General features: G+C 44.8%; 2 protein-coding genes across 2 annotated transcripts in view; one reads left to right on the top strand and one right to left on the bottom strand.

Annotated features, from left to right (window-relative positions):
- The window catches only part of aifm4 (apoptosis inducing factor mitochondria associated 4), a 72,978-nt gene that overhangs the window by 19,104 nt on the left and 29,014 nt on the right, over window positions 1-24,860 (bottom strand). The window lies entirely within an intron of this gene.
- LOC129822602 (TLC domain-containing protein 2-like) overlaps window positions 3,182-24,860 on the top strand; it is a 45,339-nt gene continuing 23,660 nt past the window's right edge. Inside the window, exons 1-3 of the mRNA XM_055880964.1 lie at window positions 3,182-3,809; window positions 4,194-4,276; window positions 20,289-20,371. Coding sequence (XP_055736939.1) covers window positions 3,631-3,809; window positions 4,194-4,276; window positions 20,289-20,371 — 345 coding nt within the window. The 5' untranslated portion in view covers window positions 3,182-3,630. The remainder of the gene's footprint in view (window positions 3,810-4,193; window positions 4,277-20,288; window positions 20,372-24,860) is intronic.

The following is a 24,860-nucleotide window of genomic DNA, read 5'->3' as shown; positions in this document are numbered from 1 at the left end:
CCACGATAATTGAGAATTTCAATAAGCATTTTTCTCCGGTTGGCCATGCTTTCCACCTGGCTACCCCTACCCCGATCAACAGCCCTGCCCCCTCCCCCCACACAGCAACTCGCCCAAGCCTCCCCCATTTCTCCTTCACCCAAATACAGATAGCTAATGTTCTCAAAGAGCTGCAAAATCTGGACCCCTACAAATCAGCAGGGCTAGACAATCTGAACCCTCTCTTTCTAAAATGATCTGTCAAAATTGTTGCAACCCCTATTAATAGCCTGTTCAACCTCTCTTTCGTATCGTCTGAGATCCCCAAAGATTGGAAAGCTGCCGCGGTCATCCCCCTCTTCAAAGGGGGAGACACTCTAGACCAAAACTGCTACAGACCTATATCTATCCTACCCTGCCTTTCTAAGGTCTTCGAAAGCCAAGTTAACAAACAGATACCGACCACTTCAAATTCCTCCGTACCTTCTCCGCTATGAAATCTGGTTTCAGAGCTGATTATGGGTGCACCTCAGCCACGCTCAAGGTCCTAAACGATATTATAACCACCATCGATGAGAGACATTACTGCATATGTTACACCCCTGAAAAAAAGGGGGGGAAAGAATCACAATTGTGATACGGAATGTTTACTCATGAGAACTTTAGTGCAATGAGAAAAAGACCGCGAATTCTCCCTGAACTTGAGTGGAGACCAGAGCAATCGATCTCAGGCTCATAGATTAAGAGCATTTAGTAGATCACAGATTAACACTTTTACCCACGACAACATAAAGTAATCAACATAACGTTTACACATTCCTCTCACAATTCGTACCCTTTGTATGCTTGACGGATTTTAACACAGTTATATAAATGTTATTAATCTATCAACTAATACTGAATGCCTGATCTTCTTAACCTTAGATGTTTTAAAATCCTCACATACTATGAATTTACTAATACTGTTTAATGTATAACAGGCTATTAGTATTTCCTTTAACCTGTCACACATAGCCGTATTCATCGACCTGGCCAAGGCTTTCAACTCTGTCAATCACCACATTCTTATCGGCAGACTCAACAGCCTTGGTTTCTCAAATGATTGCCTCACCTGGTTCACCAACTACTTCTCTGGCAGAGTTCAGTGTGTCAAATCGGAGGGACTGTTGTCCGGACCTCTGGCAGTCTCTATGGAGGTGCCACAGGGTTCAATTCTCAGGCCGTCTCTCTTCTCTGTATACATCAATGATGTCGCTCTTGCTGCTGGTGATTCTCTTATCCACCTCTATGCAGGCGACACCATTCTGTATACCTCTGGCCCTTCTTTGGACACTGTGTTAACTAACCTCCAGGCGAGCTTCAATGCCATACAACTCTCCTTCCGTGGCCTCCAACTGCTCTTAAATGCTAGTAAAACTAAATGCATGCTATTCAAACGATCGCTGCCCGCAAGTCCAGCATCACTACTCTGGACGGTTCTGACTTAGAATATGTGGACAACTACAAATACCTAGGTGTCTGGTTAGACTGTAAACTCTCCTTCCAGACTCACATCAAGCATCTCCAATCCAAACTAAAATCTAGAATTGGCTTCCTATTTCGCAACAAAGCCTCCTTCACTCATGCTGCCAAACATACCATTGTAAAACTGACCATCCTACCGATCCTTGACTTTGGCGAGGTCATTTACAAAATAGCCTCCAACCCTCTACTCAACAAATTGGATGCAGTCTATCACAGTGCCATCCATTTTGTCACCAAAGCCCAATATACTACCCACGACTGCGACCTGTACGCTCTCGTTGGCTGGCCCTCGCTTCACACTCACCGCCAAACTCACTGGCTCCAGGTCATCTACAAGTCTCTGCTAGGTAAAGCCCCGCCTTATCTCAGCTCACTGGTCACCATAGCAGCACCCACCCGTAGCACGCGCTCCAGCAGGTATATCTCACTGGTCACCCCCAAAGCCAATTCTTCCTTTATGCTGCCTTTCCTTCCAGTTCTCTGCTGCCAATGACTGGAACGAACTGCAAAAATCACTGAAGCTGGAGACTCATATCTCCCTCACTAGCTTTAAGCACCAGCTGTCAGAGCAGCTCACAGATTACTGCACCTGTACATAGCCCATCTGTAAATAGCCCATCCAACTACCTCTTCCCCATACTGTATTTGTTTATTTATCTTGCTCCTTTGCATCCCAGTATCTCTACTTGCACATTCATCTTCTGCACATCAGCCATTCCAGTGTTTAATTGCTATATTGTAATTACTTCGCCACCATGGCCTATTTATTGCCTTACCTCCCTTATCCTACCTCATTTGCACACACTGTATATAGACTTTTTCTACTGTTTTATTGACTGTATGTTTGTTTATTCCATGTGTAACTCTGTGTTGTTGTATGTGTCGAACTGCTTTGCTTTATCTTGGCCAGGTCGCAGTTGTAAATGAGAACTTGTTCTCAACTAGCCTACCTGGTTAAATAAAGGTGAAATAAAAAAATTAAAAATATATAAAATAAGTATGCCCCCAATGCAATTCTGAAGTCTAATACATCCAGTGTGATTTCACCAGCTTTTTGTCAAATAAACAAATTATTGTATTTTGTTGATTTTATATAACAACATTTCAACCTCGTTTAGCATGATCTATTCAATTATGGCATAATTATATTTGTATTAATTTGCATCACTGTCAATGGCATACTTTTATTTTGAAGGCTAACCGCAAAGTCTACTATTATGGCTAGCTTCACATAGATGGAACCGACCACCATTAATCAAATAAGAACTGTTTTACAAATGAGGGTTATTTTAGATGATGACACCTAGCTATATAGTACTACTGAAACAGATGATGTCGTTTTGCTGTGTTTTTGGGGAAGAACATTGTTTGCGTCCATGAGCTAGCTAGCTTTCTTTTATGACCAGCACTAGGCGAGACAACTATCTGCATCGCATGGAACGCCGTTTGGGTTTTTGCGTGTCATAAAAGATACACGTCAAATAAGACTATTTGACGTGTTCTGGCCCACAGAAAAAAACTACGTGCGTCTATGTTGTCTGGTTTATTTCATGAAACTACTATTCCCATAACCCTTTATGAATGAACGGAGGCGGGGTGATACATTCATGACGTATACTTTTCATCGTTCTAGCTGCGCCCCCTTATAGTAGGGCGGGTATTGTCTGTGTTTGGTAACTCCACAGCACAAGTTACACAAGCAAGGATCATTTTATAATCGGAGCATTTCACAACTTTTACATCAATTCGCACGCTCAGCACATGCGTCCGAGAAAGCAATTATGTATTCTCCTTTGGCTGGTACTACAATAAAAATGGTCAACCTGAAATCATAGAATAGAATAGATCATCATTGACGTCCACGCCTCACCTTCCATTTATGAGACAAAACGATCAAATTGCCTACATTTGAGTCGACTGACATCAGGAGTCGGAAGAACATTTATCGCTTTGGGCTGAATTAACACGGAACTCCAAAGTAAAGTCAGTATGTTTGCTTTGACAGTGTAAATATCAATCGCGAGCAGAGAGAGCGAGCGCGTCGATCTTGAACAACTACAGCGCGCGAATTTTCTAACGTTGAATTCTTCAAGTGGAGTAGGACACAGAAAGGAGTTTGTCGTCGCAATGGAGTTGAATTCAGTGCTTTTGACTGCGGGTGGCTCTATTGGATTTTTTAAACTTGTCAACTGTGGTGTCAGTAAACTCCATACTCCTAAGACTGCTTGCAGAAACGCCTGGAAATGGAGAAATATCTGCACATCTTTCACCCACAGTCTGATAACTGGGATATGGGCTGTACTATGGTGAGTCGATTTCCACTGCCTTGATGCTTGACATGCAAAGATCAATTGTTTTCAATTATCTTACACATTTACAGGGTAGTAACTGATAATAGGGTTTATAATACATTTTTACAATTTAAAGGTACAAATTTTGATTTTTGTAGGGTAAGGTAACATAATGTTTTATTCTGGATTGAATTGTGTAATGTTAAATCAATTAACCTATGGTCATATAGAATGCTTCAGAATCAATTTTATCTAGCCTACACCTTTTTCACTATGCTAATTCTCTCCAACTTTCTCTCCCAATAATACAAAAAACGATTTCATTGCTTTGAATAATATATCCCTTTTAATTGCTTTCTGGTTATTCTCTCAAATGAATGTGTCTGTTTTCCCCTGCAGCTTTTTCGTACACCCACAGATGGCCGAAGATTTGATAGGAACTCATTCTGTGTTCTCGCACACGTTGGTTTCTGTATCAATTGGTGAGTGAGTGTGTGGATGGGCAGAGGGAAAGGGAAGCGGTGTGTGAGCTTTCCACACATAGCAGCAGGAAGCACCCCTGATCAATCAAAATAATTTCAGAAATCAGGATATAAAAATAATTTACCCCAAAGTTACACTAGTCTAAACAGACATAAGTACTATTATTCCAAATACTACACCAGAGAGCATAATTTAGCTACAGAGGATCAATGTCTTTAAAATAATAGCAGTGGATTAAGTTTTATCACGAGTATTTACAGTTGGGAAGGTTGCAATTTGGCCAATACACTCGCTAAATATAGAACAGTTTGTTCCGTTGTGGCCAACGCGGTCTGTGAAGAGACACACGCATACTCATACACACGCTAGCACACACACTGTACACACGCACATTTCAATATTGTTATATGGTAGTATTATACATTTTGTGTTGTAATGATGTTATAAGATGTACTTTTATTACATTTTTTTTGTTTAGTTGTGTGATGTGTCTGGACCCCAGGAAGAGTAAGGCAGCAGCTAATGGGGAATCATAATAAATACAAATAGATATAATCCATAGAAAGATTTTGGAACCTCTAACTCTGCCACTTTGACTGTTAAACTCATGGGTACACTAGCAATGGCTGCCAGTCCAGACTTGAATGGGAACTGCCATATATATTTGTGTGGTTGGTTGCGGCTGTCATTATTCCTTTCGCAAAATACAATCACAAGAAAAACGTAGGTCTACCGTTTGGAAAGAAAATGCCTACTGCTGAAAAGAGAAGACTAATCTGTCCGTAGACGCTAACACATTTGTTTCTCAACTTTTGAGCGATTCTGAGCGAACAGCACTGCTTTTCAAAGTATCTTAACTTGAGATATTGGCATGAGCACATCGGCCATCACCGGTGAGTAGCCTATGCTATCTATCTTCATCATTGAGTCAGTGTTACTGAAAAGTTTATTTTGGAGCTATACTCAACTGAAGAAAAATATAAACGTAACATGTAAAGTGTTGGTACTATGTTTAATGAGCTGAATTAATTTTTTCCATATGCAGAAAAAGCTTATTTCTCAAATTTTGTGCACAAGTTTGTTTACATCCCTATTAGTGAGCATTTCTCCTTTGCCAATATAATCCATCCACCTGACGGGTGGCATATCAAAATGCTGATTAAACAGCATGATCATTACACAGGTGCACCTTGTGTTGGGGACAATTATAAGGTCACAAAAAAATGTCGTTTTGACACACAACACAATGCCACAGATGTCTCAAGTTTTGAGGGAGCATACAATTGGCATGCTGACTGCAGGAATGTCGACCAGAGCTGTTGCCAGAGAATTGAATGTTAATTTCTACCATAAACTGCCTCCGTTGTCATGGGAAATCTATAGATTAGGGCCTAATTATTTTTTTCAATTGACTGATTTCCTTTATATGAATTGTAACTCAGTAAAATCTTTTAAATTGGTGTGTGTGTGTGTGTGTGTGTGTGTGTGTGTGTGTGTGTTTATCTCAGGGTTTCCATTAGGAAATTTAGGCGGCGGACAAGTGACTGGGAAGATTTTAATGTATCGGACATTTGAGTAATTTAGCGGTCATTCATATGCATTGGGTGCATAACCTTTAAGGTGTCTACCCATGCAGACAGCGTCATAATTATATGAGGGATATTGGCCAAATGAGACACATTTACATGTCCTTAAAAAAAGCCTATAACAAATTTTGAAAATCACTATTCCTTGTGTTTTGATGTGTAGCATATGCAAAACTTTATAGCCTATTGGTTTATACTTTCATAAAACAACAATTATCCTCCTTACGGTTCAGCTGTCAGAGATTTGAGCACTAAATGCATCAGAGCAAGGCATGCGTAGGCCTGTAGGCTTAGGCGTCCACTGTGATATTAATATTTAAAAAAATATAAATGAAGAGAAGCTTACATGCTGACTAGTGGGCACGCGCCTGCATCTGCCATCGCACCCATGCTGATTTTGTCCACCGACACCAGACAAGATCAGGACGCGCAGGTTTAAATAGAAAAACAAACTCTAAACTAGGGCTCTTATGGTGACCTTATTACCGCCACACCGGCGGTCACGAGTCATGACGGCAGTAAAATTCCATGTGACCATTTAGTCACGGTAATTAGGCTTTTCCAAGCTCTGATGCTGCTGATGGTCATTAGGAGCCTACCAAACTTGCTAACTGCCTGGTACTCAGCACTCTATTGTCCCTCTAATCACTCTAACATCAATGCAAATGTATTTGAAAATCTAATCAAACACATGAAAGCCCATAAGTTCATGTTGCCAACATTTCTATAGGCTATGTAACTGCATGAGAAAACAGAGTTTTGATTCAACTCTATTAAAAGGAGGAGGATCCCATCAGCTTTCTATAGGCTAGGCCTACTATATTTATTTCTCAACTTTCCTAATATTAAGCACATTGCTTCTCTTTACAACAGGAGTATAGCCTACCTGGCTGGCATGAAAATGAACCACATGAAAATATTCCTCCATTCGCTATTTAAGTGCATAGATGACATTTATTTTTTCCCGGGTGCCCCTGTTTTGGTACAGGTGCATGATAATGGTACATTCTAAACAAATTTCACACATATATTCTTTAGTATATGTAAAGACAAGATTAAATCAAGAATAGTGTGATGGGTGACAATATTAGCCTATCTGTCACGATCGTGTGGAGAGACGGACCAAGGCGCAGCGTGATTGGAGTTCCACATCTTTATTTTAGTGAAACTTAAAACAAACCAAGAAAACTTACAAAGACCGTGAGGACGTAGTGCCCAAACACACTAACAAACAATCAATATCCCACAAAACACAGGTGGGGAAATAGCTACCTAAATATGATCCCCAATCAGAGGCAACGATAAACAGCTGCCTCTAATTGGGAACCACATTAGCACCAACATAGAAATAGATATACTAGATCACCCCCTAGTCACGCCCTGACCTACTACACAATAGAGAACCAAGGGCTCTCTATGGTCAGGGCGTGACAGTATCACGTGTGATATGTATCCCCCCCCAGAAGATACCTCGTCGGCCCTGAAAGAACTTCACTGGACTCTTTGTAAACTGGAAACCATACATCCTGAGGCTGCATTTATTGTAGCTGGTAGTGCGGTCTGCACAACACATCACCGGGGGCAAACTACCTGCCCTCCAGGACACCTGCAGCACCCGATGTCACGATGTCGATCGAGAGATTGAAAAACAGATTCTGTCTCAAGGCCATCAGACTGTTAAACAGCCATCACTAACATAGAGAGGCTGCTGCTTGATCTGTGCGTGATTTCCTGCAAGACAGAAATGTCAGTGTTCTGCCATGGCCATCGAAGAGCTTGGATCTCAATCCCATTGAGCACGTCTGGGATCTGTTGGATCGGCGGGTGAGGGCTAGGGCCACCTCAACGAGTTGAAACAGGAGAACGGCAAGATGACATCAATCTGTAAGTAATTGAGAGAGGACATCAATTTCTATGTGTGAATCCATGATAACAATGGCAGATAAATCAGGGACAATCTTGAGGGACAATCAAGGTGGAACAACATGGTTGTGGAAGGAATTGCAGAATCTCCACATTAGACCTGGACAGAGTCTGAGGACAAAGTGAGGGATATTATCTCAGAAAAATTGAAGATGGACCACAGGAAGATTGAGGTGGAGAGCACCCACAGGACTGGAAAACCCACCACCGGCCCAGGTGACAGGCCCAGGCCAATAGTGGTAAAGTTCCTGAGGTTTAAGGACAAGGTAGCTGTTCTGGAAAAAGCCAAGAACTTCAGAGGAACTTATATCTTCCTCAACGAGGACTATCCTGAAGCTGTGCGCTAGAAGAGGGAAGAAGTGATCCCAGCTATGAAAGCTGCCAGAGTGCGTGGGTACATTGCTTACATCTGCTATGACAGGCTCATTGTCCACTCTCCCTCCCAGAAGCCTGGAAGGGATGAGAGAGCCAAGCCTATGGGTTCGTAGCTTCAACCCCGCAGCGCACACACACACCAATTGATTAATGGACTGATGAATGTATATTTTTTTCTCTTGCTTTGTTTGCTCTTTTCAGTATTATGTCTATCTCTGATAAGTTACACAGGAAAGGGCTGCAAATAGCCCGTATTTAATATATGTAGCCTTAGAGATAAGGTTCATGAAATCAATAACTTGCTAACATCAGATAACAACATTCATATATTAGCCATTTCGAAGACTATAGAGATAATTAATTTGATGATGCAGCAGTAGCAATACAAGGATATAACATCTATGGCAAAATGGCTTAAAGACAACAAAGTCAAGGTATTGGAGTGCCATCACAAAGCCCTTTTTTAACCTTTATTTAACTAGGCAAGTCAGTTAAAAAACAAATTCTTATTTTCAATGACAGCCTGGGAACAGTGGGTTAACTGCCTTGTTCAGGGGCAGAACGACAGATTTTTACTTTGTCAGCTCAGGGATTTGATCTTCCGGTTACTAGTCCAACACTCTAACCACTAGGCTACCTGCCACCCCAAGGTCAATCCTGACCTCAATCCTATAGAAAATTTGTGGGCAGAACTGAAAAAGCGTGTGTGAGCAAGGAGGCCTACAAACCTGATTTAGTTACACCAGCTCTGTCAGGAGGAATGGGCTAAAATTCACCCAATTTATTTTGGGAAGCTTGTGGAAGGCTACCTGAAACGTTTGACCCAAGTTAACAATTTAAAGGCAATGCTACCATTGCCAAATACTAATTGAGTGTATGTAAACTTCTGACCCACTGGGAATGTGATGAAAGAAATAAAAGCTGAAATAAATCATTATTAAATCATCATTATTCTGACATTTCACATTCTTAAAATAAAGTGGTGATCCTAACTGACCTAAGAGAGTGAATTTTTACTAGGATTAAGTGTCAGGAATTGTGAAAAACTGAATTTAAATGTATTTGGCTAAGGTGTATGTAAACTTCCGACTTCAACTGTATAAAAATGTCCATAGGGCAAGTACCTAGAGTGATACCTCTAAGAAAGAAACATTAACCCTTAAACGGAAGAGGTAAATAACGACTCTCCCAACTAGTCAGTTCAGTCCATTAACCTGGAGGTTGACTAAGATGCCTAACGGAGCCTAAGAATGAAAGGAGATTAAGTAGTCCCCCAGATGAGCAGGGTGAGTTTGTGCCCTCATAGGCCGTTCGTCAGCCGCCTCCACTTGTGGCTCTGGCCCTTGGGGAGCCCACAGAGGCTGGGGTTCGGGTGGTAGAAGTGGAGGAGGTCCACCAGGTGGCGTCTCTGGCCTGTATGTCAGTTTTGTGGGCATTTGTGTTCCTTGGGGGGTAGGGACTTTTCTGAGGTGGCTGGCCCGCCAGCGTGATCCATTGCTCAGCTTGAAGGTGGCGGGCCCCAGTTGTCGACTGACCTGCAAGGGGTCCGACCAGATTGAGGCCATTTTGTTGCGCCGCTGAGGTCGTCGGGCTCGGTCCCAGTCTGACACTTGGATGATTGGCTTCTTTACTCTGTGTGCCTTGTCAACACTGTTTCATTGCCCTTTGGTAATTGGTTACTGCCTGCTTTTCCTGGGTGCGCCCAGTCGCCGGTTCTGCTACTCTCTGTGTTCTGAGTCTGTCCAGTGGCAGTTCCATCTCACGACCTAGCATGAGAGATGCCGGGGAGACCTGTGTTGTTTTTGCGTGCTCTGTAGTACATTAGTGTTTGGTTCAAAGCAGTTTGGAACATGCACCTCTGGACCTGGTGCGATCTGATGCCGTTCTTCAGTGTTTGGTTTAAGCGTTCCACCCCTCCGTTAGCTTGTGGGTTGTAGTAGGCCATGCGGATGTGTTTGATTCCCTTGTTGCTGAGAGTGGAGGAAAACTCAGAGGTTAGCTGGGGCCCATTGTCCAGGGTGAGGGGTAGGCCCCACCTTGTGAACAGGCTGTCTAGGATGTCCACGATGGCCTGTGTTGTGACAGTTCCGACAGGAACCATTTCTGGCCACTTAGAGTGGAGGTCATATGCCACTACCAGGAAGCTCTGATTGTGAGGGACTGCGTGCCCATTGATCTCGCCACAGATGTCCAGCTGGATGTGCTCCCTGGGGCGGGACGGCAACACGTGGTGCTGCAGGGAGGGGGGCTGACTTAACTGTTTTCCCACTGAGAAGGCATGCAGCACAATCCCTGACCAGGGCTTCAATGTTGTGGTCGAAGCGTGGCCATCACACAAGGTCTCGACATCACTGCTTGACCTTCACTATGCCCAAGTGACCCTTGTGCACAATTGATAGAACACTCGCACGCAGGCCACTCAGGACCACAGTGCAAAACCCTCGAGAGACACAGACTTCTTCCCAGCAAAAAAGTTTGTGCTTCACCCTGGCGTAAGTCGCCAGCTCTTCCGGGACACTTGCTGGCCATCCAGTGCGTATGTAGGTGCGCAGGGTAGACAGTGTGGGATCCTGTTCCGATGCTTGCTTCAGCTCCTCCAGTGAGACGGCTGACTGAACGGGTGCGTAGAGCATTTGTACGAGCTCTGTTTCGTTGTTGTCTGGCAAGACGGTCAGAGTAGGAGCGTCAAAGGAGCGTGAGAGGAGGTCTGCCACCATCTTATCCCTCCCCGGAGTGAACTTCAGCTGATAGTCATACTGTCTGAGGCGGTCGACTCATCTGTGCAGCCGAAGTGGTTTGTGGCCAGTTCCTGATGCTGACAGTAGCGTTGTGAGGGACTGGTGGTCATTTCGGGGTATGAACAGCCGGCTGTATAGTTAGAGGTGCCACCTTTTGCATGCCCAGACACAGGCCAGTGCTTCTCGTTTTCCCACAGAGTACCGTTGTTCAGTGGGGCTCAGGGCCCTTGAGGCGTAGGCGACGGGCCTCTCAATGCCATTCTGCAGCTGTGAGAGGACAGCTCCTAGTGCTCCATCTGAGGCATCACAGGTGACAATGGTGGGGCAGACAACGTCAAAATTAGCCAAAACTGGGGCTGTGGTGAGCTGGCTCTTCAGGAAGCGGACCGCGTTTGAGCAGGCTGCTGTCCAGACCCATGGCTCGTCCTTCTTGAGAAGCTGGCGCAGAGGCACTCTGGTCTGAAAGTAGTGGGGCAGAAACCGGAGGTAGTAGGCTGTCATACCCAAGAATGAGGCCACCTGAGAGGCTGATGTCAGTTCCAGGATGCGGAGGACGGCTTCAATGTTTGAAATGAGTGGGGCAATGCCTTTGCCCGACAGGCGGAAACCCACAAACTCGATGGCTGGAGCTGCAAAGGAGCACTTTCCACCGTTCAGGGTCAGGTTGTTCTGTAGTAGAGCACTGAATACTCTGTGGAGTCAATGGATGTGGAGGTCAGGGCTGTGGACCACGACGTCGTCCAGATAGACTGCCACCCCGGGTTTTCCAGTGAGGATGGTTCTCATCACCTTCTGGAGGCAGCTGGTGGGCGGTGCGAAGTCCAAAAGGCATGCGTGTATATCTGAACACACCAGCATGTGTGACAACAGCATGTAAGACAACAGCCTTGTTCACAGCACGGAGATCCACACAGGTCCGGATTCCACCTGACTTTTTGGTTGCGATGACCAAGTTTGAAATCCAGGAGACAGCGTTGACTGGCTCGATGATGCCTGCCTTCCAACTGTGACTGGAGATCTTTTGTGTCGTCATCACGCAGTACAAAGGGAATGCGCCGCAGAGGCTGCATGACTGCGGTCATGTCCGGGTTCACTAGGGGCCTATGAGTAAAAGCTGTGAGGCAGCCCAGTCCATCAAACAGACTTGGCCAGTTCTGTTGCTATGTGCCGGTTACTTAGTGGGTCAGCTATCCACCGTCATCTCTCAGTGTGAACCCCAAGCCTGTGATGAGGTCGAGGCTCAGAAGGTTGGCACCCTGCTTTGTAACGTGAAATGTGAATGAGGGCAGCTGCTTGGCACCGTAGTGCACTGGGACCTGGAGGGTGCCTGCAATGTCTATCTTGGATCTACCATACCCACACACGGCAGTGGAGGGCTGTTGGAGTGGTAGGTGACTGAAACCCTTGTAGTAAGTTGCAAGGTTGAGCAACAACACTGCAGCGCCAGTATCCAGTAGCAAAGGCAAATCCACCTCACCCAGCTGCACAGTGCATGTCTTGAATGACACATGGTTGGTGAAGACGTTTTGGAGTTCAATGTGTTCATGTTGAGAGCGAGATAAATAAGGGCCTGTTCTGGGTGGAGCTAGTAGTTGGGGCAGAACGTCACACTTTAGCAAAGTGATTGTATTTTGAACAGTTCTTGCATATTTTCCCACGGGCTGGGCAATTTGAAGCCCTTGAATTGTGAGAGCTAGCCCCACAGTTGCCACAGCTACTTCTGTTTGTTTGTCTGTGTGCCTGCTGCACGGGCATGTCGGTGTCTGTGTCCATGCAGCTATCGACGTGAGAGGGCGTGTGCAGTAAGTGATCGTTGTAGTGCGCCTGCTCGGGCTGAAGCTGCTGTGTGAGAATGGCAGGGGGCCGAGTGTATGCTGCCAGAGCTGTCTGTTAGCATAGTAGAGCATTCCAAAGCCGCTTCAACTTGGAGTGCTATTTTAATAGCTCCATCAAGTTGTAAATTATCCGATTCCAAAAGCAGTTTCTCCCTTGTCTTTTCACATAACGTCTCCTCTATCAGCTGATCCCTGATGATCTCATCCTGAAGTGTCCCGTAGTTACAAGAGCTAGCCAAATCCCTCAGATTAGCCACGTAGCTTTGAATGGACTCACCCGGACGTTGGTGTCTTTTCCGTAACCGGTAGCGTCGGAGGAGCATTTGCTCTTTCCCGGCGAAGTGGTTCCGTAGGAGGCTGACCTCAGCGGTGAATGTAGGAGCCGATCCAAGCGCTCTGAAAATCCTCTGTATCGAGGCAGTGACGGAGCAGTGCTGTCCTCCGCTTGTCGAAGATCTTAGAAAAGTCCATAGCTTCGAGATGAGTGTTAAAACTTTCAAGCCAGTTACTCCACGTGACTGGAGGTTCGCCAGGCACGGCGAGGAATGGTGCTGGTGGTGGGAAGCTGAATTCATCCATCTTCATCGTCAATGTTATATCTAGCTTAGCTGTCAAAGAACGCACATCTGCACAGTTTCACATTGCACAGTGTGGTCCAGTGCTGCAAGGAAAGGCCTAGTTAAGCTGCAGCTGGCCCAAAATAGAGCAGCATGTTTTGCTCTTAATTGTAATCAGAGGGCTAATATAAATACTATGCATGCCAGTCTCTCTTGGCTAAGAGTTGAGGAGAGACTGACTCCATGACTTCTTCTTTTTATAATAAACATTGTGTTGAAAATCCCTAATTGTTTGCATAGTCAACACAGCTCTGACACACACACACTTATACCACCAGACATGCCACCAGGGGTCTTTTCACAGTCCACAAATCCAGAACAAAATCAAAAAAGCGTACAGTATTATATAGAGCCCTAATTGCATGGAACTTCCTTCCAACTCATATTGCTAAAATAAACAGCAAACCTGGTTTAAAAAAAACGATAAAGCAACACCTCGCAGCACAACGCCTCTCCCTTATTTGACCTAGATAGTTTGTGTGTATGCATTGATATGTAGGCTACGTGTGCCTTTTTAAAAATGTATGTAGTTCTCTTTGAGCTGTTCTTGTCTATTGATGTTATTATGTCATTATGTTTTGTGTGGACTCCAGGAAGAGTAGCTGCTGCTTTTGCAACAGCTAATGGGGATCCTAATAAAATACCAAAATACCAAAAAGGGCATGTCGACAGATGTCCCACAAGATCAAAAACGGGGACCCGAACCAGCGACCTGTCAGCCACCGGCCCAAACTCCTAACCGCCAGGCCACCAGCCCTCCAAGATCCCCCTCACAGTTCCCCGAGAGCTCCACTTTAACCATTAGATAAATAAATAATTCCATTCCGGCAGGGTTAGGCCGGTCATTGTAAGTAAGAATTTGTTCTTAATAACTGACTTGCCTAGTTCAAATCAAACTTTATTTGTCACATGCGCCGAATACAACAAGTGTAGTCCTTACCGTGAATTGCTTACTTACAAGCCCTTAACCAACAGTGCAGTTCAAGGAGAGTTAAGAAAATATTTACCAAATAAGCTAAAGTAAAAAATAATAAAAAGTAACACAATAAAATAACAATAACAATAATATACAGGGGGTTCCGGTATCGAGTCAGTGTGCGGGGTACAGGTTAGTTGTGGTAATTTGTACATGCAGGTAGGGGTGAAGTGACAATGTATAGATAATAAACAGCGAGTAGCAGCAGTGTACAAGACAAATGGGGGGGGGGGGGGTGTCAATGTAAATAGTCTGGTAGTCATTTGATTAATTGTTCAGCAGTCTTATGGCTTGGGGGTAGAAGCTGTTAAGGAGCATTTTGGTCCTAGACTTGGCGCTCCGATACTGCTTGCCGTGTGGTAGCAGAGAAAACAGTCTATGCCTTGGGTGACTGGAGTCTCTGACAATTTTATGGGCTTTCCTCTGAGACCGCCTATTATATAGGTCCTGGATGGCAGGAACTTGGCCCCAGGGATGTACTGGGCCGTACGCACTACCCTCTGTAGCGCCTTACGGTCAGATGCCGAGCAGTTGTCATACCAGTGATGCAACCGGTCATGATGCTCTCGATTGTGCAGCTGTAGAACTTTTTGAGGATCTGGGGACCCATGCCAAATCCTTTCAGTCTCCTGAGGGGGAAAAGGTTTTGTCCTACCCTCTTCACGACTGTCTTGGTGTGTTTGGACCATGATAGTTCGTTGGTGATGTGGACACCAATGTCGATGTTAATGGCCTTTACCTGTAGTCCACGATCAGCTCCTTTGCCTTGCTCACATTGAGGGAGAGGTTGTTGTCCTGGCACCACACTGACAGTTCTCTGACCTCCTCCCTATAGACTGTCTCATCGTTGTCGGTGATCAGGCCTACCACTGTTGTGTCGTCAGCAAACTTAATGATGATGTTGGAGTTGTGTTTGGTCATGCAGTTGTGGATGAACAGGGAGTACAGGAGGGGACTAAGTACACACCCCTGAGGGGCCCCAGTGTTGATGATCAGCGTGGCAGATGTGTTGTTGCCTACCCTTACCACCTGGGGGTAGCCCGTCAGGAAGTCCAGGATCCAGTTGCAGAGGGAGGTGTTTAGTCCCAGGGTCCTGAGCTTAATGATGAACTTTGTGAGCACTATGGTGTTGACCGCTGAGCTGTAGTCAATGAACAGCATTCTCACATAGGTGTACCTTTTGTCCAGGTCGGAAAGGGCAGTGTGGAGTGCGTTTGAGATTGCGACATCTGTGGATCTGTTGGGGAGGTATGCAAATTGGCGTGGGTCTAGGGTATCCGGTAGGATGCTGTTGATGTGAGCCATGACCAGCCTTTCAAAGCACTTCATGGCTTCAAACGTGAGTGCTGCGGGGCTAATCATTTAGGCAGGTTACCTTCGCTTCCTTGGGCAAATGGACTATGGTGGTCTGCTTGAAAATGTCAGTGAAGACACTTGCCAGTTGGTCCGCGCATGCTTTGAGTGCACGTCCTGGTAATCCGTCTGGCTCCATGGCTTTGTGAATGTTGACCTGTTTAAAGATCTTGCTCACATCGGCTACTGAGAGCGTTATCACACAGTCATGTGACATGCTGGTAAAAATTGTAAAACTGATTGAAGTTTGCCTGCATTAAAGTCCCCGGCCACTAGGAGTGCCACTTCTGGATGAGGTTTTCTTGTTTGCTTATGGCCTAGAGTTGGTTGTCAGTGATCAGGCCTACCACTGTTGTGTCGTCAGCAAACTTAATGATGATGTTGGAGTCGTGTTTGGTCATGTAGTTGTGAATGAACAGTGCGGTCTTAGTGCCAGCATCGGTCTGTGGCGGTAAATAGACGGCTACGAATAATATAGATGATAATTCTCTTGGTAGATAGTGTGGTCTACAGCTTATCATAAGGTACTCTACCTCAGGCGAGCAGAGACTTCTTTAATATTAGACATCGCGCACCAGCTGTTATTGACAAAAAGACACATACCCCCACCCCTCGTCTTACCAGACGTAGCTTCTCTGTTCTGCCGGTGCATGGAAAATCCCGCCAGCTCTATATTAGCCGCGTCGTCGTTCAGCCCGACTCGGTGAAACATAAGATATTACAGTATTTAATGTCCCGTTGGTAGAATATGCCACCTGACCTTGTCTATCTCTCATATGACTTAGAGCAGGGGTGTCAAACTCAAATACCCAGTGGGCCAAAATGTAAAACCTGAACAAAGTCGCGGGCCAACATTGAAAAAATTAACCTTTTAATATAGACCCAAACAAGTTTTGCTTTAACATTTAATATGGAACAAGCATCGCTTATTGCCATACAATATATCATTTAATAGTGGAGACATGCAAAATTGAATTTCAAATGAAAAAAACACATCAATGGCATTAATTTATTAAATAAATACAATTTTAATAAAAATCGTATGCCTCTTTTCTATTTGCAGCCTTCGGATTTACATACCAAAATAAACTTTTTCCACTGGCTAATAATTTTACAAATAAAATGATAATAAATCAATCAACCATTCAAGCCCATGCCTTGTAGCAAGAAAAAGTGCACAAAGAAAACGTTAATTATTGCACACTGATCTAATCTGATGTGCCCAAGCCAGATACCTGGCATCTCTTCTTGGATGCTAGTTCATCAATGTCTGGGCTCAGGCTCTGAGCTGAAGAAATCCTCAGTATCGAGTGAAGGTGTTCATCAGTCAGACGTCTCCTGTGAGTTGTTTTGGTCATCTTCATCGAGGAGAAAAGTTGCTCGCATAGATAAGTGCTGCCGAACATGGAGAGCATCTGAGCAGCTTGGGTGCGGAGCTGAGGCATTGTGTCAGGGATGAACCGTGGAAACTGTGCGGCGCCCACAGCATCATACTTTGACTTAAGCGTGTCTTTGCACTGGAGTTCAATCAGCTCTATTTGGATGTTGGTTGGTGCATTTTCCACATCAACTGCGAAGGGATTACTAAGCAGTTCAAACCTACATTTCTTGACATCTAAGTCGGCAAATCGCCGGCTAAACTCAGCGGCGAGAACACTGAGTTTTTCAGCATACTGTGCGCATGGGAACACTGCGGTAGAGATTCATTGTGCACTTTTTCACGAACTCTCCCTCATTAAAGGGCCGGGCTGATTTTGCGATCTCTGCTGCCACTATATAACTAGCCTTTACAGCAGCCTCACTTTGATGTGGCTTTTTTGAACATATTCTGTTGTGAAACCAAACTTCTTTTCATCTCCTCTACTTTCTGGCTCCTTTGAGTCATGTCCAGGTCCTTGTATTTGTCATGGTGTTTCGTTTCATAGTGTCGTCTAATGTTGTACTCCTTACTTACAGCCACGTTGACTCCACAAACAAGACAAACAGGTTTGTCTTTTACATATGTAAACAGATATTCTGCCTCCCACTTGTCCAGAAAGCTCCTGTTTTCTGCCTTTCTTTTCGCCATTTTTGGGAAGGGATAGCGCGCTAACAGTTGTAGCGTCTATGTTGCTATGACTACTGTCACAGAGGAGAGGGCGTTTCTGGGTCCTGTCCTGATTGGCGCGCGAAAACAACAGCAGAGCATTATGGGATTCGTAGTATTAGCGGTGAATGCGCTGTATAATACCGGCGGGCCAGCTCTAGTAGTAATTTGGTATTGTCTCGCGGGCGAAATATAATTACCCCGCGGGCCAGAGTTTGACACCCATGACTTAGAGCAATAGTGTGTGTGTGTCAACCTGTACCCCTCCACTGACCTCCCCAACACGCTTCATGTGTCTGACAGCAAAAATAAATTGGTCTGTAGAAGGAGTATTAAGTCAAACAGCAGACCATAGCTTTCACTTGGTTAGAAGTCTCGGCTAGATGGACAAAATCTTTATTTTTATTTAACTAGGCAAGTCAGTTAAGAACACATTCTTATTTTCAATGACGGCCTAGGAACAGTGGGTTAACTGCCTTGTTCAGGGGCAAAATGACAGATTTTTACCTTGTCAGCTCGGGGATTCGATCTTGCAACCTCGGTTACTAGTCCAACACGGAGCTTAAAGTAAACCCCAGCAGTACAGCCCCTTTAAATAAAAATACCTCTATTTTGACTTCATGCTCTCTAATTGGCTCGTGTATTGAGCTAATTTACACTCTATAAGCTGTTAATGTTTTGGATCTGTGCCTGGCTAACAAGGGCTCCCTTAGAATTCCAAGGATTGTTAGCGTTCTCCCAGAGAATCCACCCACCCTTGAATGCTGCCTGTCAGTGTTGTTAGTGTTGCCGGAATTCTAGAATCAATGGGGAGCATTATGATGCTTCGTCCCAGGCACTGCTCCGGACCTACCCCTGTAGGTTGCGTGACCCTAGAATGGGCCGTAGCGCCTGAGAAGTAGGCTGTTGATATATGCCGCAGCAGCCTGCCCGGGTCAAATGCCATCTATAACAGAGAAGTGACACAGAAGGGAGTCCGGGTGAGGAGGGATGGTGGATTGTGCTTCCTCTGAGACCTGCCTACAACAATGTGGCGTGACAATGACACTGAGCCTATAGTACGGTCGTCACTATCAGGCCACTATGCAAAGCTAGAAAGACAAACTATTTTCACTATAGGCAATTTTGACATGGCAGCTTGGCACATAGTAGAAACCTACTGTATGTTCGGAGGCTATATTTAAAATGTTTTGTTTGTTTTTCGCTCTGATTGACCAAACAAACACTAGTCTGGGCCTCTGTCTGTGGGCTGACTTGATTATGTCAGGCCAAGGCAAAGGTGTTGGCATTTTGGAATGCATAACAGTTGCAGTAGGTACCCTCCCAGGCTGACCAAAGGTAAATGGAGTGTTACACACCAAACATGACACTATCATGAAGTGCCACTCTCCTATTGGGTGTGTCGTTAAGTTCATTTTTAAGAATATTTTTGTTTTGAGAAACTGTAATCTGTCAAAGATTTTCTGATGTAGACTCATCTCAACCAAACATCCAGGGTTTGGCTGTCAGCCAGTGTATAGACAAGTTGTGTTTGATCACCATGTCGTTGGACAGTCACTGCCCAAACCCACAGAATGGGAGAGATTGGCTCCAGTCACCAGCCATTTGAGATAACATGTAGAGCTATGCTGCTGTTGAATTTAAACACTACAATTTTTAAAATACATTTTCAGCCACGTGTGGTGGTACAGAAAGGTGTGAGAGAAACTGGGGCAGGACAGGGGCAGGGTGTGAGACCGGAACAGAGGGACAGAGAGAGACCGAACCAATGATTCCTTTTGGAACACAGTCAGTGTCATAATGATAAGAGAGCCTGTTGAAAGGCCAACGGCCGGACAGTTGGTCACATGCCACCATGGTTCAATAACGTGAGAGCTTGACCTAGGTTGACGGTCTTCGCTGGTTGTAAAATGGCTTTTCTTTATACACGTCTAGGAATGATGAATGGATGACACTTTTAAAATCTAATATGGATCCTATTCAGTCAAAATCAATTCCCAATGCACAGTAAGAATTATTTTTGGGAATCAACTTGGACAATTTGGTTAAGTAAACATCCGTTGTTTCTTCAGCATGTGTTTGTCATATAGCAGCTGAGGATGCTCTAAAGGTACACGTCTTATCACAATATTTACAGAAGCCGTTTGGTGTTGAATGTCAAATAGAATATGTAGGAGGAACACAGACTAGGGTTAATTCTAGTCTGCCCTAGAGGAGGACCCCCTCCGCTACATACACACACACCCGACTATCTTTAATGCTTCATTATTTTTCCACCATTCTGAAAAGCCGTCTCCATGGTTACACCCATAGCAGGGGACTGAATTAAATAGCGCTCTTTAACTGACATCTTGGTTACCATCCTTGGTGTCGTCATGGAAGCGACTGGCAAGAGGGGTCCCCACTAAATATACTTGATATGCCAAATGCTCCTCCACTGAAAAAGCCTTTGTTCTATCAATCTCCATTCCTTTATTTTGGTTCTAAGCTAGAATATGCCTTTTCCATGTTTTGTTCAACAGGCTACTTCATCTATGACTTCCTTGATATGGTGCTCAACCAGAAGATGATCCTGTCATGGGAGCTCCTATTCCATCACACAGTGGTAAGTGGCCCTGGTAGCATCTACAAGGTTTGAGGTACACGTTATGTACAACCACAGATCTAGGATCAGGTTACCTGACCTCACTCACCATAACCTTGATAAATATCTGACCCTGTATCAGCGGTTAGGTGAAACATAGCCTAGAATCTCTGTCTCAACCTCATTATCTAGCTAAAACACCCACCAGAGAATACTGAAGCAGTGAAAGCATCACACAGTCCACACACATTATACACACAAAACCCCCACAGTCATTGGCCCCTGTTAGCATACAACAGAGCTCAAATCATATTTTATTGGTATAAGCATTTTGCTGCACCTGCGATGTCTCTAGCTATAACAATGCAGTAAGATCTAGCAATACAATAACAATACAACACTTCTGCGAGCAGGCCTTTCTAATCGACCTGGCCCGGGTATCCTGGAAGGATATCGACCTCATCCCGTCAGTCGACGATGCCTGGTCATTTCCTCACCATCTTAGATAAGCATGCCCCGTTCAAAAAATGCAGAACTAAGAACAGATATAGCCCTTGGTTCACTCCAAACCTGACTACCATTGACCAGCACAAAAACATCCTGTGACGGACTGCAATAGCATCAAATAGTCCCCGCGATATGCAACTGTTCAGGGAAGTCAGGAACCAATACACACAATCAGTCAGGAAAGCAAAGGCTAGCTTTTTCAAGCAGAAATTCGCATCCTGTAGCTCTAACTCCAAAAGGTTTTGGGAGACTGTAAAGTCCATGAAGAACAAGAGCATCTCCTCCCAGCTGCCCACTGCACTGAGGCTTGGTAACACGGTCACCACTGAAAAATCCATGATAATCGAAAATTTCAATAAGCATTTCTCAACGGCTGGCCATGCCTTCCTCCTGGCTACTCCAACCCCGGCCAACATCCCCGCCTCCCCCGCAGCTACTCGCCCAAGCCTCCCCAGCTTCTCCACCCAAATCCAGACAGCAGATGTTCTGAAAGAGCTGCAAAATCTGGACCCGTAGAAATCAGCTGGGCTAGACAATCTGGACCCTCTCTTTCTAAAACTATCCGCCGCCATTGTTGCAACCCCTATTATTAGCCTGTTCAACCTCTCTTTCGTATCATCTGAGATCCCCAAGGATTGGAAAGCTGCCGCGGTCTTCCCCCTCTTCAAAGGGGGTGACACCCTAGACCCAAACTGTTACAGACCTATATCCATCCCGCCCTGCCTATCTAAAGTCTTCGAAAGCCAAGTTAATAAACAGATCACTGACCATTTTCGAATCCCACCGTACCTTCTCCGCTGTGCAATCCGGCTTCCGAGCCGGTTACGGGTGCACCTCAGCCACGCTCAAGGTACTAAACGATATCATAACCACTATCAATAAAAGACAGTACTGTGCAGCCGTCTTCATTGACCTGGCCAAGGCTTTTGACTCTGTCAATCACCGTATTCTTATCGGCAGACTCAATAGCCTTGGTTTTTCTAATGACTGCCTCGCCTGGTTCACCAACCACTTTGCAGGCAGAGTTCAGTGTGTCAAATTGGAGGGCATGTTGTCCGGACCTCTGGCAGTCTCTATTGGGGTACAACAGGGTTAAATTCTCGGGCCGACTCTTTTCTCTGTATATATCAATGATGTCGCTCTTGCTGCGGGCGATTCCCTGATCCACCTCTACGCAGACGACACCATTCTGTATACTTCTGGCCCTTCCTTGGACACTGTGCTAACTAACCTCCAAACGAGCTTCAATGCCATACAACACTCCTTCTGTGGCCTCCAACTGCTCTTAAACGCAAGTAAAACCAAATGCATGCTTTTCAACCGTTCGCTGCCCGCCTCTGCCCGCCCGACTAGCATCACCATCCTGGACGGTTCCGACCTAGAATATGTGGACAACTATAAATACCTAGGTGTCTGGTTAGACTGTAAACTCTCCTTCCAGACTCATATTAAACATGTCCAATCCAAAATCAAATCTAGAATCGTCTTTCTATTTCGCAACAAAGCCTCCTTCACTCACGCCGCCAAACTTACCCTCGTAAAACTGACTATCCTACCGATCCTCGACTTTGGCGATGTCATCTACAAAATAGCTTCCAACACTCTACTCAGAAAAATGGATGCAGTCTATCACAGTGCCATCCGTTTTGTTACCAAATCACCTTATACCACCCACCACTGCGACCTGTATGCTCTAGTCGGCTGGCCCTCGCTACATATTCGTCGCCAGACCCACTGGCTCCAGGTCATCTATAAGTCTATGCTAGGTTAAGCTCCGCCTTATCTCAGTTCACTGGTCAACAACACCCACTATCATCCCCAAAGCCAACACCTCATTTGGCCGCCTTTCCTTCCAGTTCTCTGCTGCCAGTGATTGTAACAAATTGCAAAAATCGCTGAAGTTGGAGACTTATTTCCCTCACCAACTTTAAACATCAACTATCTGAGCAGCTAACCGATCGCTGCAGCTGTACATAGTCCATCTGTAAATTGCCCACCCAATCTACCTACCTCATCCCCATACTGTTTTTATTTTATTTACTTTTCTGCTCTTTTGCACACCAGTATCTCTACTTGCACATCATCATCATCTGCTCATTTATCACTCCAGTGTTAATCTGCTATATTGTAATTATTCGCTCCTATGGCCTATTTATTGCCTACCTCCTCATGCATTTTGCACACACTGTATATAGACTTTCTTTTTTCTACTGTGTCAGTGACTTGTTTATTGTGTTATTGGCTTACTCCATGTGTAACTCTGTGTTGTTGTCTGTGTCACACTGCTTTGCTTTATCTTGGCCAGGTCGCAGTTGCAAATGAGAACTTGTTCTCAACTAGCCTACCTGGTTAAATAAAGGTGAAAAAATAAAATAAAAAATACACAACAATAAATAAAAAACAAGAAAATGAAGACCTTACTGTTAACCTTTTCCAGCCAGCCTTCCTCATCAGGCTCCTAACCTACCTAACATCCCCCTTGAGGAAGTTAACCCCAGGCACGCTAGTGTAACAGAGGTCTTTGGGTAACCACGCTTGCACAATGAGTACATTTGCCAGAGAACTGATTAGTTGCATTGGCAACCTAAGTGAATGCCTAGACTTCAGCTTAGCAGGCTAATGTGCTCTACTGTCCCTTAGAAAGTGAGTTTTAACCCCATCGGTCACACTAAATCAAATGTATTTATATAGCCCGTCTTACATTAGCTGATATCTCAAAGTGCTGTACAGAAACCCAGCCTAAAACCCCAAACAGCAAGCAATGCAGGTGTAGAAGCACGGTGGCTAGGAAAAACTCCCTAGAAAGGCCAAAACCTAGGAAGAAACCTAGAGAGGAACCAGGCTGTGAGGGGTGGCCAGTCCTCTTCTGGCTGTGCCGGGTGGAGATTATAACAGAACATGGCCAAGATGTTCAAATGTTCATAAATGACCAGCATGGTCAAATAATAATAATAATAATCACAGTAGTTGTCAAAGGTGCAACAAGTCAGCACCTCAGGAGTAAATGTCAGTTGGCTTTTCTTAGCCGATCATTAAGAGTATCTCTACCTCTCCTGCTGTCTCTAGAGAGTTGAAAACAGCAGGTCTGGGACAGGTAGCACGTCCGGTGAACAGGTCAGGGTTCCATAGCCGCAGGCAGAACAGTTGAAACTGGAGCAGCAGCACGGCCAGGTGGACTGGGGACAGCAAGGAGTAATCATGCCAGGTAGTCCTGAGGCATGGCCCTAGGGCTCAGGTTCTCCAAGAGAGAGAAAGAAAGAGAGAATTAGAGAGAGCATACTTAAATTCACACAGGACACCGGATAAGACAGGAGAAGTACTCCAGATATAACAGACTGACTCTAGCCCCCTGACACAAACTACTGCAGCATAAATACTGGAGGCTGAGACAGGAGGGGTCAGGAGACACACTAGCTAGGAACTACCCCTCATTATCGTTCTCTTTCCCATCAAGGCTAGACAGCTCCAGTGCTACGTAATAGGCCTCAAGTGAGAGCACCTGGTGAAGAGTCGTTGTTCATCATTGTCCTTTTGAGAAAAATGTTCATTGTTCACAAGTGTTCTTGAGAAAGACCTCATAGTGTTGTTCTCATTCCCTTGAGAATGGGTTTCTCGTCTTTGTAGAATGCTGCTTGAGGCTTTGCATCAGGGTATGAAGTTGCCTGTTGGCAACAGATCTAGGATCAGTTTGCCCTCCCCCATCCTAACTTTAACCAAATGCTAAACTGACCATGGCATATGCCAAGGCTCTTCTGCCTGACCCATTTTCATGGCAATACTGAGCTTTTGAAGACCTTTTTATTTTGAGGACCGGTTTGTGATGTTGATGTACATTTTTAGATGGGTGGTTAGAAGAGGATTTGTGTAGATTTGAATTTGTAGAATTTTGTCAAGTTTGTCCATGTCTGCTTTTCTAATAGATGTATTATACTTATATAAGTAATGTTTGTGTATAGGCGTCTGAAGTTGAGCCAGTGTATGTGGGCACATGCCTATTTATGTG

Source organism: Salvelinus fontinalis, chromosome 24 (assembly GCF_029448725.1).
Source record: "Salvelinus fontinalis isolate EN_2023a chromosome 24, ASM2944872v1, whole genome shotgun sequence".
NCBI lineage: Eukaryota > Metazoa > Chordata > Actinopteri > Salmoniformes > Salmonidae > Salvelinus > Salvelinus fontinalis.
Note: the sequence above shows the minus strand (reverse complement) of the source record. Positions and strands in the feature narration are given on the sequence as shown.